Source organism: Canis lupus, chromosome 5 (assembly GCF_048164855.1).
Source record: "Canis lupus baileyi chromosome 5, mCanLup2.hap1, whole genome shotgun sequence".
Classification (NCBI taxonomy): domain Eukaryota; kingdom Metazoa; phylum Chordata; class Mammalia; order Carnivora; family Canidae; genus Canis; species Canis lupus.
In genome coordinates, this window is record NC_132842.1 from 2,915,948 (window position 1) to 2,931,895 (window position 15,948).

A 15,948-nucleotide genomic window follows, 5' to 3' on the forward strand; every position below is an offset into this window, starting at 1 on the left:
TTGATGAGGAATATAAAAATGGAATGCCTGTTAGAAGCTGTAATTCTTTGATCTGACTGTGTTTTCTGCAGTAGCTTTGGCTGGGTTTGACAAATGTTCAGTACAATTTAGTATTTTTGTGGACCTTTTGAAATTTCAACCAACAGCTTGACGACGTGGCCTCCTGAGGTGAACAGAATGGGTGTTTGATTCAGCTGTCTGATACTTAAGAACATCTTAGAAACCTTTGGGGGAAAAAACCTCTTGGTTGCATCTGTGTTGCATTGTTATACTTTTAAGGAAACATATTTAGGGAGGTACCTATTTCAATTATTTGATTTCAGGAGTCACTTTCTTTACCTGAGGACACTTCTGCTGGAATAAGGAAATGGTGGTATTGGCTTCTTGAAATAGAGGTTGAAGATTCAACTCTTGATTTGTAGCTTATCTAGAGGAAAAATGCTCCAAAAAATGTGGTGGTGCTGTATTCCTGACAGACATTTCCTCTAAAAATATTTGAACTCAAAATGTCAGTCCCTTAGATATAAAAGTGTAAAGATACAAACGGAAGTGACTTGAAAAATTTTTTTTTAAAAAAGATTTTGTTTATTAGAGAGAGAGAGCATGCATAAGTGGTGGGCAGAAGGAGAAGCAGACTCCCCACTGAGCAGGGATCCCAGTGCGGGACTCCATCCCAGGACCCCCAGGATCAGGACCTGAGCTGAAGGCAGACGCTCAACCAACCGACTGAGCCATCCAGGCACCCCTGGAAGTGATTCATGAAGTTGAAGATATTTTCCAAAAGCCTGAGGTTTGAAAATGTATAGTCAAGCCCTTCTGTGTCCATATAGCACATATTATTTGTTAGGAAACGTTATCATTATAAAAGTACAGCTATTCATTTAGAGAGGTGGTTTTCAGCACCCTTGTTAGAAAACACAGAGGGAAACTGGGTTGCTGGAGCCATTAGTCTGAGATTGAAAAGGCTCCTGGGGGCAGCCCCGGTGGCGCAGCGGTTTAGCGCCGCCTGCAGCCCAGGGTGTGATCCTGGAGACCCGGGGTCGAGTCCCACATCAGGCTCCTTGCATGGAGCCTGCTTCTCCCTCTGCCTGTGTCTCTGCCTCTCTCTCTCTCGCATAAATAAATAAATAAATCTTTAAAAAAATAAAATATTTATAAAAAAAAAAAAAAAAGAAAAGGCTCCTGGGAGAATGATGGGAAGACCAAGTCCTCGGTGCTGTGACTATTTCTGGGGCTGTCATGTCAGTGTCTGCAGAACCATTTAGTAGCATTATTGGGAGTCATAAGAAGGAACCGCTTCTAGTTCATTTGGCACACCTGGAAGGGATATGGAAGATAAACTCATTAGATCATATTAAGCCATGCAGAAACAGCTAGACCTTGGTTATATTCTCTCTTTTCTTTTTGTATTCTCCAAAGTGACATTAGGTATTGTTTTAAGGGTGAATCTAAAGTTTGAGCAACCCTAGTGTATATGCCTGTTGCTGTGAAATGAAGTCTCTCAGGGAAGGTCTAGCCTTACCCAAGTTAAATGTATTGAGTTCTTTCATTTGGTTTTCAAATGCAAATGTATACAAAGCCTGTTTGCACGAAATGAAAATAGGACAAAACATATTTTGTACTACTTACATAAGGGCTCTTAGCATGGGGACCAGGGGCATAAATCTGCAACAGAAAATTATGGTTATAGAATATTTAAGATATTTTCATTTTAAGCATATAAAAGCATTGGAACAAGAGGAACAAAAATGCTTCTTGTTAGGTGCCTTTAGAGGACCTCTTTTGGTGAACGGGTAACTAGCTCATTATTAAGGTATTGTGAGTAAAGGGGTATTTATAATGAATGGAAATTATATTCTCTTAATAAAGACCAATGCTGCTTTTAATGTCTTTAGCTTAACAGTTTTTGGAGCCATTTCTCATTGTACAGTTTGGTGTTTCAGTTTAGCCAGCTTGTGATGGGAATGATCACAGAGATCTAAGTTAGCTGTGTTGTTTGTTTCTGACTGTCTAAATAATTCATCTTATTTTCAGTACTGTTATAAGATGCTTGGTATATAATGTTTTGGCCTTTATTTCACTTTTTTTATTCCATTTTTTTATCTAGAATACTTGTCTCTTGCTGTTGATTTTTTATTTGAAAATAACTGTTAATCCTGATGGTGGGATCAATGTGTGAGGTGGCTGAAAACTGAGCACAAAATTATTATTACTATTTTTTTCCCAGAGTCCAGAAGTGGTGACAGGTTTTCATTTGGATTTCTCGCTGTAGATAAAGAGATTGTATTAAGCAGAATGCTATTACTGTAAGGGCCTAGGCAAGCAGAGAAGTTACAGGAATTCCTTTCCTTTTATTTATTTTTTATTTTTTATTTTTTTTCCTTTCCTTTTAAATTAACATTTTAGTAAGTGGTAAACCCCTTATGTGGAAATGATTCTAGAATGTGTTCTCTTCAACCACAGAGAAGATGTTGGAGAGAAAATGGAATTCAGTAGGCAAGTCTTGGCTGAGAGATGCTTATTTTCTAACACTTTAGGGGGGAATTTGGTGCCTGCAATGAGGCTCAGAGTCATGGCTACTGTGGTCAGTCCCATAGGTATGCTGGCTCTGCAGAGGGGCCATTTTTAAGAAGTGTGAGAATTTGATTGCCTCCCACCCCCGCAGGAGTTTAAGGTTCAGTTCTTCATTTGGTCAACAAACAAAAAGTTCCTCCAAGTACTAAGTTCCATGTTCCCCACTGGATGCTGGGAATGCAAGATCAATATAACTTGGACCTTGCCCTTAAGGTCCTAATAATCTTTTAAGGGGAGACAGATATGCAAATGGATGATTGCAGTATACAGAGATAGAAGGGAAGCCAGAGTGATTACCTCTGTCCTGGTTGATGAGGAGATGTGGTCAGAGAAGGCTATGGCAAGGGCAAGAGGGATGGGAGTGGGGAAGAGGCAGGAAGTGTGCTGCAGGCAGAAGGAAACTGTTTTTGAAAGGTGCCAGGGTGGATTGGCACATAGGTTAATTCTGAAGTCAGTAAGGAATGTGGAACTTGTTGGTGGCTTAATTCCCAAACATCTTATGTAATGAATTATGCACATTAAGAAGACATTGATTCTAAAAGATTTCATAGTTGATGGATGTGGAGACCAGTTTTGTGTATTTTGCATACATTCTGGATTTTGTAAAATGATTACTCAAAGGTATAATGTGGGAGAGAGAATAGATGTTTTCAGACCTGTGAAAGCAGTATATTGCTTTTGTTGAGTATGAGAAAATAGCCTTTATAGAATCCTAGAACATTCATACAATCAAGTACCATAGAGATCCTCACTTTACAGATACAGCAGTTGTGCTAAGAGGGATTGCTCCTTAGCATCACACAACTAGTGACAACGTGGTAGCTGCCTCCCCTCAGAGCAAGTGTTGTGAAAGAAAGCATGAGAGACCTGCAAGATAGAAGACACAGCTGTTTTATGATCCAAGTTTGGAAGTAATATTCCATCATTGCTTGCTTGTTAGAATTAAATCCCTAAAATCCAACCTACATTCAAGGGAATGGTGTTACACAAGAATGTGAATACCTAGAGATACTTTAGGGACTGTATTGGAGGCTCCTTACCACAAGCATTAATTAAAACTTCTTTTGGTTGTAGCAGAAGTCCCCTAAAACTGATTTGGGTGAGGAACCGGGGAGGGAAGTATTATTGGAAGTGTATGAGAATATTTTTATAGAAGGCAATGGCGCAGAACATACCTGAGTCTTACTTGGAATTGGGAGTTAGATAGCTTGTAGGAACTGAGGCAGCTATTTCTTTCAATATTTTACTTTTAAATTCTCTTGTCAGTTTTAATTGATCTTATCTTTCTCTATGTTTATTTATTTTTCTGTGAATCTTTATTATAAAATAGCTTCTTTTCTTCCTCTATACACGGTAGCAAATGGCTACCTCAATGTCTTCAATTCTAGGTCTGCAAAAGACTGACTAGAAGCTCTGTTCCGATTTCCTAAGAGAAAGGATTGAGTTCACTTAAATTAGTTGATAGGATGGCTCCCCCTGTGAAAGGTGTCCAGTCATCTATGACATGGTGAAGGTCAAGGTTGAGTATGGACAGGAAGACTCATCTATGACATGGTCAAGGTCAAGGTTGAGTATGGACAGGAAGACTTACCATTGTTTGTTGTGGGGAATGAATACAAGGGGTGAGGTTGGAGAGGATAGTAAATGGTTGGGGGAAGCCCAGTGAAGGACAGAAGTAATTTTCTCATATTTTGTTTTTATTTTTTATTTTTCTTATTTTTATTTTTTTAAATTAATTAATTTATTTATGATAGTCACAGAGAGAGAGAGAGGCGCAGAGACACAGGCAGAGGGAGAAGCAGGCTCCATGCACCGGGATCCCGATGTGGGATTCGATCCCGGGTCTCCAGGATCACGCCCTGGGCCAAAGGCAGGCGCCAAACCGCTGCGCCACCCAGGGATCCCTCATATTTTGTTTTTAAAATACATGTTTTGGTTTTCCTAAGACATTCCCAATATACTCCCAAAATAGTAGACCTAAGATGAATTAATTTAGGTAAAACTCCGCGGGGAGTTCATTTTTGACAAGACCAACCTTAGCAGAAAAACATGATTGTTTATATTAAGAAATTAACAGAAATGTTTTTGAGACTTTTGTTAACTCGAAAGCTAGAAGATCAGTAAGTTTTGAATAAAATTACAATTTATTTCTCTTTCTTTTTGAACTTGCCCCTTATAAATTTCAGATTTATCTATTTTTTTACAAAACATTCTAATACTGTGAACATCTGTCAACTTTCCTATCTTAGATTTTTTTTTTTAGCAGTTTATGTAACTTGAAATTAGCATTTTCTCTTCTGTTCTAAAACTGCCCATTTAGTGTCTTCACATAAACCATGCTTTAAATCAATCTAATTGATTTAAATAAATTATAAAGAAGCAAAGATTTTTATTGACATTTTTGCATATTTACTTCCATAGCATTTAAAAATAGTACATACTTTGACATAGCTGTAAAATATATTTTTTTAAAGATTTTATTTATTTATTCATGAGAGACACACAGAGAGAAAGAAGCAGAGACACAGGCAGGGGGAGAAGCAGGCCCCATGCAGGGAGCCCAACATGGGACTCGATCCCTGGTCTCCAGGATCACACCCCGGGCCAAAGGCGGTGCTAAACCGCTGAGCCATCCGGGCTGCCCAGCTGTAAAATATTTTGTATTATGAAGATAGACACCGAAGGCCTTTCCTGGGAGTAATTTTCTTTTTGCTTTGTAGATTAATCAGGAGATTAGTTTTGAGTTTTGTCCTTAGAGTTTGATTTGAGCCGTCCAGTAGTAGCAGCAATTAAAGCAGATTAAGTATGTGGTAAATGCTAACCTTTATATATGTTAAAGCATTGTTTTGTTGATTAAAAGTTGAGACTGACATAGTTGTCTGGGAATTGCTGTGTGGTAGATAGCTCTCTTAACAGCTCTCAGAAGTCTCTGAGTGGGGAAGCTGGTGGTATATATGAATGGGGGAAGCAAGGCAAGTGCCACTGGGGCAGGGCGGATGTGGAGACCAGAAGAGTGATTCTGGTTATGGCAGGGTCCACTTGGGTTCAGTAAGGTTTGCTGGGTGGTGCTGCTCTGGAAAAATCTACTCCAATTATTTATCCTAATGTATTACTCACATAATACACCATTATTGTAGATTTAGATTTGGTAATAGTGCTGCTATTTCCTGTTAGAATCTGGTAGAGGAAAAAAGACTCTGTATTGCAGTTGCAGGAATCTCTGGGAAGATGGAGCAAGTTCTCTGGCTTATTATTATTAATTGCTTCTTTTGCTTTACTCTCTTCAGGCTGTTCTTTCTTCTAATCCTGTCTCTTTCCCCTTAACAGATGTGGAGTTGATCATGTCACTGCCCTGCGTAAAAACCTACTTTGGCTCCTATTGTAGTTAGAGTAAAGCACAAACTCCTCCTCATGGCTCACAGTCCTTATTCTGTCCCTGCTTGCCACATAAATCTCCTTTCTCATATAGCGACTCCAGCCACAAGGACTTACTTGATGTTTGTCACACTACCAAGCTTGTCCTGGTCCAAGGTTTGTGCACTTGTTATAGCTTCTACTTTGCAAGATCTTCCCAAAGAAAACTACCTTGTTGGCTCTTGGGCAACCTGTGTCACCTCCTCGGGGGTCTATCCCTAGAAACACAATTCAGGGAAAGGAACTCTCATCACTGTGGCAGTTCTATCATTTTCTTACCTCACTTTGTTTGCCTATTTGTTGTCTGTCTCCCCCAGAATATAAACTCATGAGGATAGGGACAGTGTGTGTCTTGCCCATCATAATATTCCCATTATCTAGAACAGTCCTTGACACATAGTAGTTGCTCAGTAAATATTTGAACAACTAGAGATACTGCATTCATTTTACAGCTAGTAAACATTTCTTTTTGTTTTACAACCTTGGCATTTTTAAAGGGCACAGGCCAGTTATTTTGTAAAATATCACTCAATTTGGGTTTGTCTGATGTTTTTTCTTGATTAGGTTCAGGTTGTATATACATTTTTGGCAGGAATACCACAGAAGTGATACATGAAGAGGCACATGCCGTTTGTCTCATCATTGGTGATGTTTTTTTGTTTGGTTGAGGAGTGGTACCATTCAGGTTTCTTCAGTGTAATGTAGCTTTAATTAATAATAATAAGTAATTTGTGGGGAGATTGAGACTATGTAAGTATTCTATTTCTTATCAAGCTTTCACTCATTAGTTGTAATGTCCATTAATAATTTTTTAGTTCCTTCTCTGTTTTTTGGTAGGCAGTGTAAGGAAGAGCTCTTCCTTCTCCCCATTGTATAAAAATCAGTATGGAGTCATGGATTCTTATTTGGTGAGTTGTAATCTCTTCTTATTTTTTATTGCTGGACTTGTCCCAGCACCAGATTTGGTGGTGGGAGCCTCTTTAAACTGGTTCCTTTCCAAACTATATTCCTTAGATATGTCCTAATTGTTCCTGAGCACTTCCTTAGTTTCTGGCAGGATTTTTGCTTTGTAGAAATCATTTTTCTCTTGGTGTGGGAAAAAAAATTTTCTTCCCTCTTAAAAAATATGGATGTAATGTTTTCCTTATAGAATATCACATAGTATCAGTAGCAAATCATGATTCCTGAAAATGTGACCTTAAATACATCTCTCTTTTTTTAAACTGTCATGATTTTGCTTGTTGTTTCTATGAAATCAAAGAGTAGCACCTTATCTGCTTGTAGCTCAGGGACTAAATGACATGTGGTCAGCAATACTTACTGAGTACTGCCAATGCATAATGCTATCTATCTGGAGCTGATAAAATTATATAGGAAAGTAGAAGAGAGCATGTCTCTGCTTTATTTTTCTTTTTTTCTTTAAAGATTTTGTTTATTCATGAGAGACAGAGAGAGAGAGGCAGAGACACAGGCAGAGGGAGAAGCAGGCTTCCTGCAGGGTGCCTGGTACAGGACTCCATCCCAGGACCCCGGGATCACGTCTTGAGCCAAAGGCAGATGCTCAACCACTGAGCCACCCAGGCGCCCCTGTATCTGCTCTTAAGGATGGGTTTAGTGCAGGAAGGTAAGGCTACATACCGCACATAAGAACAAGTGAAATTGAGAAGGTGAATTTTAACAACTGTCTGCTTTATCCCGCTTACATGTAAAGATTACCATTTGGTTTGTAGCAGTAGTCTCAAGAACTTGGTGCCATTTGTGACTACTTCTTGTTGAACTCACACCTGTAAGACAAGGCAAGGCCAAGGCCTGACCAATTTTATCAGTAAAGAAAAAACAAATTACTTTTAGATTTAGGTGGTTGATTACCTACAAACAGAAAAAAGAATAAGTGAAAGGTGCCAGCTTCCTGTAATCTTTTTCCAACATACCAAGCAGGGTGATGCTGAAGTAAGAGGGGCCAGTGTATTGGCATGTGTCATGGGATACACTACTGCCAGGAAGCCAAGTCTAGATTGCAGCTAAGTGGGTTTATATTTTGGAACTCTATTTGGTGCGGAGTGGAGGAATGTACAGAGAGCCCCATACTTCACCAGAACCCAGGAGGCAGTGAGAACCCGTCTCATGGCAGCCACCAGAGAGACAGGGAGGCTAATCTGAATGTTGCCTCCCTGCCCTGTTCAGTGTTGCAATCTTAACACTAGTATTGGAATGTGGGGCTTTTGGGAGGACCTTAAGTTCTGAGGATGGTGCCCTCAGGATTGGGATTAGTACCTTATAATAAAAGAGACTCCAAAGAGATCCTTAGCCACTTCTACCACGTGAGGACACAGAAGTCTGCAACCCAGAAAAGGGCCCTCACCCAACCATGCTGGCACCCTGATCTTCGACTTCTACCTTCCAGAACTGTTAGACATAAATATCTGTTGTTTGTAAGCTATCCACTTGTGATATTTTGTTAATAGCAGTATAGATGGACTAAGACAACCTCTTAGTGGCTCCTTAGACCCCCCCCCCCCCCCCCCCCCCGTGATACAGGAGGATCGTAAGATATTCCTCCAAGTCATATCAACTGTGGTTCAGATCTTGTCTACATGGACTATTTGGATAAATGCAGGGTGTCTGGGGCACCATGGCAGAGCATTCTTCTGTACCTCTTTCATTTTGTGATGTGATTGATAACTCCACACAAAATAGTTGTATTGCCTCTAATTGTCCTTCAGGCTATTGTATTTCGCATTGTCCTGTCCCACCTGTATAGAGGTCTATTCTGTAATAAGCTATTATGTGAATGTGTATAAGGTTGTTCTGAGAGCCTTTGTTCTGTCTACTCTGTTCTTCACATCTAATCTAAATTCATGGATGTTGGAGTGCCTGGGTGGCTCAGTCGGTTAAGGTTTGCCTTCATTTCAGGTCCCGATCTCAGGGTCCTGGGATCCAGCTCCACATTGGGCTCCCTGCTCGGTGGGGAACTTGCCTCTTCATCTCCTCTGCCTGCCACTCCTCCTGCTTATGCTCTCTGTCAAATAAATAAAATCTTAAAAAAAAATTATAGATGCCATTTGCTTGAAAATCCTAGGTTAGGCTATCCATGATATATACAGAGTCACTGGATTTCTGCAAACGTTGTCATTTTAAACAACTGTGTGTGTGTTTTTAATTGTGGCAAAGTTATACATAACCGTAAAACCATTTTTCAGTGTATAGTTCAGAGCCATTTAGGTACATTGACATTGTTGTACAGGCATCAGCACTGTCATTCCCCAGAACTTTCTCATTTTCCTAAACTGAAACTCTGTACTTACTAAATAATAATTCCATCTCCGTCTTCTTCCCCTGGCTACCTTTTTGCTTTCTGTCTTTCTGCCTGACTGCTCCCAGTATCTCATATATGTACCCCCATATACAATACCTGTCTTTTATGATTGGATTATTTCACTTAGCATAATGTCAGGGTATAGCATCTATCAGAATTTCATTCCTTTTTAAGGCGGAATAATATTCCATTATATGTATATATCACATTTTGTGTACTCATCTGTTGATGGACATTTGGATTCCTTCCATCTTTTAACTATCATGAGTAATGTTTCTGCAGATGTGGCTGTATAAACGTCTGCTTGGATCCTTGCTTTTAATTCTTTTGGGTATATATCCAGAAATGGAGTTGCTGGAAGGATCTGTGTTTTGATACTTAATTTTTGGTGAATCTGTGTTACCATTTAAGCTTAAATGTGATATGGATAAGATTGATCCAGAAGCTGAACTGTCAAATTGTATTTACCTTTATGAGACCAAAATGAATGATTTTGTTTTTATTTTTTTATTTTTATTTTTTATTTTTTTTTTTAAATTTATTTATGATAGTCACAGAGAGAGAGAGAGAGAGAGAGAGAGAGAGAGAGGCAGAGACTTAGGCAGAGGGAGAAGCAGGCTCCATGCACCGGGAGCCTGACGTGGGATTCGATCCCGGGTCTCCAGGATCGCGCCCTGGGCCAAAGGCAGGCGCCAAACCGCTGCGCCACCCAGGGATCCCTGATTCTGTTTTTAAAGACAATATTTGTTATTTCCTTGATTACAGAAGCAGCATATTCACTGTAGAAAATTTAGAGAAGCCTATAGAAAAATATTACCTATAATCCCACCATGCAGAGCAATGCTTTTTTAAAAGTATTTTACACTATTACTTTATATTAATATGAACAAAACACCCTAATGATATGTGTAGATACATTTATTTATTTATTTATTTATTTATTTATTTATTTATTTGGTGTCTGATCTTATTTATTTTGTCACTCTTAGAAAATCTCATTTTTGACTGGACTCAGAGGTAGAAGCTCTCAGAGAGGACAGCCTCCGTCTCTTGGTAATCTGTTCGTGGCGTTTTTCTTTGGCCTCCTTCATTCTCTTGGCCAAAAGTTTAGCATATTCTGCAGTCTCTTCCTTATTTTACTTAGTATGCTGTTTCTTCAAAGCAATACGCCGACGTTTGTGTTGGAGGACACGTGGAGTAACAAGACGCTGAATCTTGGGTGCTTTGGTTCTAGGTTTCTTACCTTCTTTGTTTAGGGGCTTTCTAACAACATACTGGTGGACATCGTTTTCTTTTGACAGATTCAAAAGATTTCGGATTCTGCTGGCTCTTTTGGGCCCCAGGCGACGAGGCACAGCAGTATCAGTGAGTCCAGGAATATCCTTCTCCCCTTTTTTTACAATAACCAAATTGAGAACACTGAGATTGGCATCCACAATGCAACCCCGAACAGATTTGCGCTTCCTCTCTCCCGTCCTCCTGGGTCCGTAGCAGGAATGCCCCTTACTCAGCAGCAGGCAGACACGGCCATGGGTCAAGACACCCTGCTTCATGGGGGAGCCTTGTTTGTCATTGCCACCACTGATTCGCGCCACGTAACCCTTCCATTCCTTGCCCAGAGCATCGGCAGCAACTTCTGTGGCCATAGGCTTCTCATAAAAGGTACGCAGTTTGCGCTCATCATCCACTTCAATGAGTTTCTGGCAGCCAGTAGCTGGGAAGGAGATGTTCAGCTTCATCCTGAAGCGGCCTACCCTACATGTATCTGTTAAAAAATTAAAAAAAAAAAATACAGGTTTATGGGTCAGAAAGCAAGTTTATGTGGTGGGAGATTACTAAAATACAGGTATTTTTCATCTGTTTATTCACTGGTTCATATCTCTCAAATACATTTATTTTGTATACATAGACTTAGATGTGTATTCCTTTCAATTTGGGGTCATGGAGGATGTGGGGGCGATCTGGCTGTGACATCTGTCACTCCATTGACCACCATAGTTGATTTGACTGAGCTGGCTGGCTAGGTTGGTGTCCCCTTCCCTCCTTACTGCTCTTTGTGCATCCCTCCTGAAGCTATCCTTGGCTGAAGAGGGCCACCTTCCCTGATAGAGGAGGACTATTCTGTCAAGGGTATAGGAGTAGCTGCACTCCCCTGCTAGAACCTCCAAACAAGCCTTTGAATTGGAGTAATGCTATAACTATGACCTCCTAATTTTCTTTTTCTCTTACTATAAAATAATAATTCTAATAATTCAAAATAATCTAACGTAAATTAACATTACTATAGGTTGTACTTTTTATTTTATTATTTTTATTTTTAAAAGATTTTATTTATTTATTCATGAGAGATACAGAGACACAGGCAGAGGGAGGAGCAGGCCCCATGCAGGGAGCCCTACGTGGGACTCGATCCCAGGTCTCCAGGATCACACCCCAGGCTAAAGGTGGCGTTAAACCACTAAGCCACCAGGGCTGCCCCAGGTTGTACTTTTTAAAAGATTTTTGTTATTTATTAGAGGGAGAGGGAGAGAGAGAGAGAGAGAGAGAGCGTGCGCACAAGCAGGGGAGGGGCAGAGGGAAAGGGTGGAAGCAGACTCTGCTGAACAGGGAGCCCAACGGAGGTCTCAATCCCAAAACCCAGAGCTGAAGGCAGACACTTAACCTACTGAGCCACCCAGTTGCTGCAAGTATATCAGTTCTGTAACTTATTTAGATTGCTCATGACAATACTAATTATGGTAGCATTGAATCTAAGAATTTAGATTTTTGTCCTTTAGGTTTTTCTTTCTTTTTAAAAACCTCTTAAATAATAATATATTCTTATGTCTTTGGAGGCATTTCCTTAGGAAGCATTTCTAAAGGTCAATTTTTTTGAGGCAAAGGAATAAAACTTGACAAGTAGTAGGTAGGAATTAAAAAAAAACCTGCTTGTTATTTTTCAGGTATATGTGGGTAATTTGCAATGTAGGTTTGAGAATTGTCAGTTTGCTTACTGAAATCTTCATTGATTAATTAAGAAATAATATTGAACATATACTGAGGACCATAATAGTTTATTAAATACACAAGTTATTACAAAGATACATGAGATATGGCCTCTGATTCTAGGTCACTAAATTTGAATAGGTCGTGAAATTCTAATTGTGAAAGATGAGAAGTATACATGTTATCGTTTAAGGCACTGTATCATAAGTACTGCATTAGTTATAAAAGTAGATGCTAAAATCAAACCAAAAAGAATGTGCTGTAAGATATCAAATGTGGCAGAGATACCTTTTGCCTCATGTGATCTAAGATAGCTTCATGGAAGAATGGGTTGGGCTGGGTCTTTTGGGTGGGTGGTTCTTGTGAAAATGTAATACATTTCAGATAGATGGGGAATAACAATAGGAAAGGCCTAGAGGTGGGGAAACTACAGGATTTATTTGGGTCATGGTGAATGGAGTCAGTTCAGAAGAGGGGAAGAATAGTCTGGACAAGTCTTGGGCCTGTCACAGCCTAACGAGTTCATGTGTAGGGTCCTGAATGCCAAGTTAGGGAGTGTCAGGTTTTTTGGATAGTAGGCTCACTTGATCAAAGTGGCCCTAGGAAGGTTAATATGTTGGAGACATGAGAACTAGATGGGAATGGGAAAAGATCGGAAACAGTAAAGATCAGTGGCATTGGTTCACTGAGAAAGTCTGAGTGTGGGATAGTTGGATTGGAAAGGAAGTTATCCATAGAAGCCATCCTGCTGCTGCCATACTCCCCTCCCCCCACTCTGACATTGCAAATGTGCTAAGAGTCAGAGCACAGACTTTACAAAAAAGTCTTTGTATTCCCCACCCACCTGATACTGAGTAGTTATGAAATCGTCGTTGAAAGAAATGAATGAAGCAGCAATATAATTTTGTGCCTAATGGTGTAAGAGAAAAAGGAAGGAGTCAGAGTTGACCCTGCATCTTTGGGGACTGGTTGAATGCTGTTTTAGTGAGGGGAGGTTGGAGAAGTAAGGAGGAAGAATTGGCTTTGAAAAGGGAGAAGGTGAAATTTTTGAGTTTAGGCAGGCTTATTCAGTCTTTTTCAGTGGTAAGTGATAAACAGGTTTTCTAAAATTCATCTTATAGACTTGCTGTTAATAAAATTTTCTAATCCAGGCAATGTGGAAAGATCTGAATGTTCTCATCCCCAGGTTGGTGTCAAAGAGATGATGGGAGGATCCAGATTTATAACTAGTTTCCTTGATGAGAGATGTATGTTAACAGTGCTTTTGTGGTTTGAGATTTTTGATCTCTTATCTCATATGACTTCTGGTCTTTTAGCCCTTTCACCCAATATTCCCCATCCTTCTGAAGAAGAGAACAGGCATGCAGGGGTGAGATTGAAGTACTCACATTTAACAATTTTTTTTTTTTTGAATTCTTGTCTTTAGGTTATTCAAGCTGCCATTGTTCTACATAACACCAAAATGGAAAGTTGACTAAATTTTCCATTGTATTTGTCTCTCATGCAATGAGATATACCAATTTTTGACCACCAGACATATGTTTTTAAATTGGTTAAAAATGTTATGTGTTTAACTAATTTAAAAATATTTTGTGATAGAAGAGTCAGATCATTAGGATAATCTTTGAATTCATATTCATAGTAGTGTAAAATATTAAAGATGATTTTCTAAACCGTTTTGAATTTTTTAATTTAAAAATTTGTAAGCAATCTGTTCTTTTATTTAAGAATAAAGTACTGCAAAAAAAGAATAAAGTACTGCATCAATTACACAAATGATCTACAATAAATAAAGTATTTTTTTTAAATAACAAAACCGATGTAACATAATGTCACAGTTAAGTAGTTAAAAGGTTAAAATATTTGCCCAAGGTCATTCTAATGATGAGTGAAATGGAAAAACCGAGATGTGAGACTAGCTCTGTGTGACTCAAGGCAAATTATTTGATCCCATAGTAAGGTTGTGGGAAATCTTGCAGCCCCTAATTTACTATTCTGTAAATTACAGAGAATAGCTACCTAGAGATGTTGATAGACACAAGAATAGACTTTGACTCATGCATGGCAGGTTCTCAGTGATTTGTAGCTATGATGATGCTGTTGATGGGGTGGTGATTAGTATCATGGGTATCTAATAACAAATCTATAACAAATTATCTTGTCCATTTGACTTCAATATACCATTCTTTTTGAAATATCCTGTTTTTAATGGGCTTATAAAATATCCACTGATTTTTTCTTCTTTAGCTGTTATGCTATTTTTTGCTTTCCCTGCTTCATTACCACACACATTTTGCTGGCTTGTGGACTGCCTATGATACCAGATTAATGTCCAGTTACTGCCTTCTCATTAGGACTCGGACAGTTCTGGCTGCAGATACCTATAAATTTATATTATACCTTTATTTTCTAAGTTTTCATATAAAAAGTTTTCAATTCTTATGTGAAAGCTCTAATATAAATGTTACTTACATTAGTGTGCTTATTAGGCAATTTATTTCTGTGAATTTTGTTTTTGTACTTCATTTTCTCTAGTTACCATTTTTATGTTTTTCCAAAAATATGGGTTCTTTAGAGATTAGCCTATTAACGCTGTCATGTAATTATTACATTTTGAAGAAAAGATCTTTGGGGTGCCTTGGGTGGCTCAGTCTGCTAAGCATCTGGGTTTGGCCCAGATTATGATCTCAGAGTCCTGGGATGGAGCACCGTGCCTGGCTCCCAGTGCTTTGGGGAGTCTGCTTCTCTCTCTCCCTCCACCCCTCCCCCATACTTGTGTGCGCACATGAACACTCTCTTTCAAATAAATAAATAAAATCTTAAAAAAAACCCATCTTCTTTTACAACTTGAGGTCTTTAATCAAGGCAAAGGCTGCATAAATCTGAGAAATGGTACTTTTTTTTTTTTTTTTTTTTTTTTTAGGTTTTATTTATTGAGAGAGAGAGGCAGACACAAACAGGGAGAAGCATGCTCCATGCAGGGACTTGATCCCGGTCTCCAGGATCACACCCTGGGCTGCAGGTGGGGGACTAAACCGCTGCACCACCCGGGCTGCCCCTGACGAATGGTTCTGACAATTAGGGCCTTGTTGAAATGTGGAATTTTTTTTTTTTTTTTTTAGTGTTTAGAGAAGGAGAGAGAACACACACAGGGATGGGGAGGGGCAGAGAGAGAGAGAGAGAGGACCCTACACAGGGCTCAATCTCAAAACCCTGAGATCATAACCTGAACTGAAATCAAGAGTTGGATGCTTAACTGACTGAGCCATCCAGGTGCCCTGAAATGTGGAAATTTTTTATTGTGAGTTCACTTAGTGCTGGTATAAGTCCAAGTACACTATATATATGCTTTTGAGATTAGCCATTTAGGATATGTTTAACAGTCAACTTAAATGTATTTTGCATCATACTGAAATTTGGACATTAATGCTTTAGAAGGTGGAAAATTCTAAATACAGGTGAAAGGTTTTTATCACTAGGCTTCGTATTTAAGAGTCAGTTCTATCTCACACTTACCTCGTAATGTTTATTGAGCTGGTGAGGTTTATGGAGTATAAATAAAGATAGATTATCTTTCCTGGAGGACATTGTTGATCTTCTCTGGAGGACTTTTGAAATTAAAAGCTACAAGAGTAATGTAAATTTGATACTTAGCTAGA

The 15,948-nt window shown here is 39.1% G+C and overlaps 2 protein-coding genes across 9 annotated transcripts in view; one reads left to right on the top strand and one right to left on the bottom strand.

Annotated features, from left to right (window-relative positions):
• The window catches only part of CCNY (cyclin Y), a 334,546-nt gene that overhangs the window by 110,189 nt on the left and 208,409 nt on the right, over positions 1–15,948 (top strand). The gene's annotated exons all lie outside the window — the stretch shown is intronic.
• LOC140633158 (small ribosomal subunit protein eS6-like) lies at positions 2,210–11,534 on the bottom strand. The gene has a single exon (XM_072825255.1). The coding sequence runs from the start codon at positions 11,041–11,043 to the stop codon at positions 10,441–10,443; it is 603 nt and encodes a 200-aa protein (XP_072681356.1). The 5' UTR covers positions 11,044–11,534; the 3' UTR covers positions 2,210–10,440.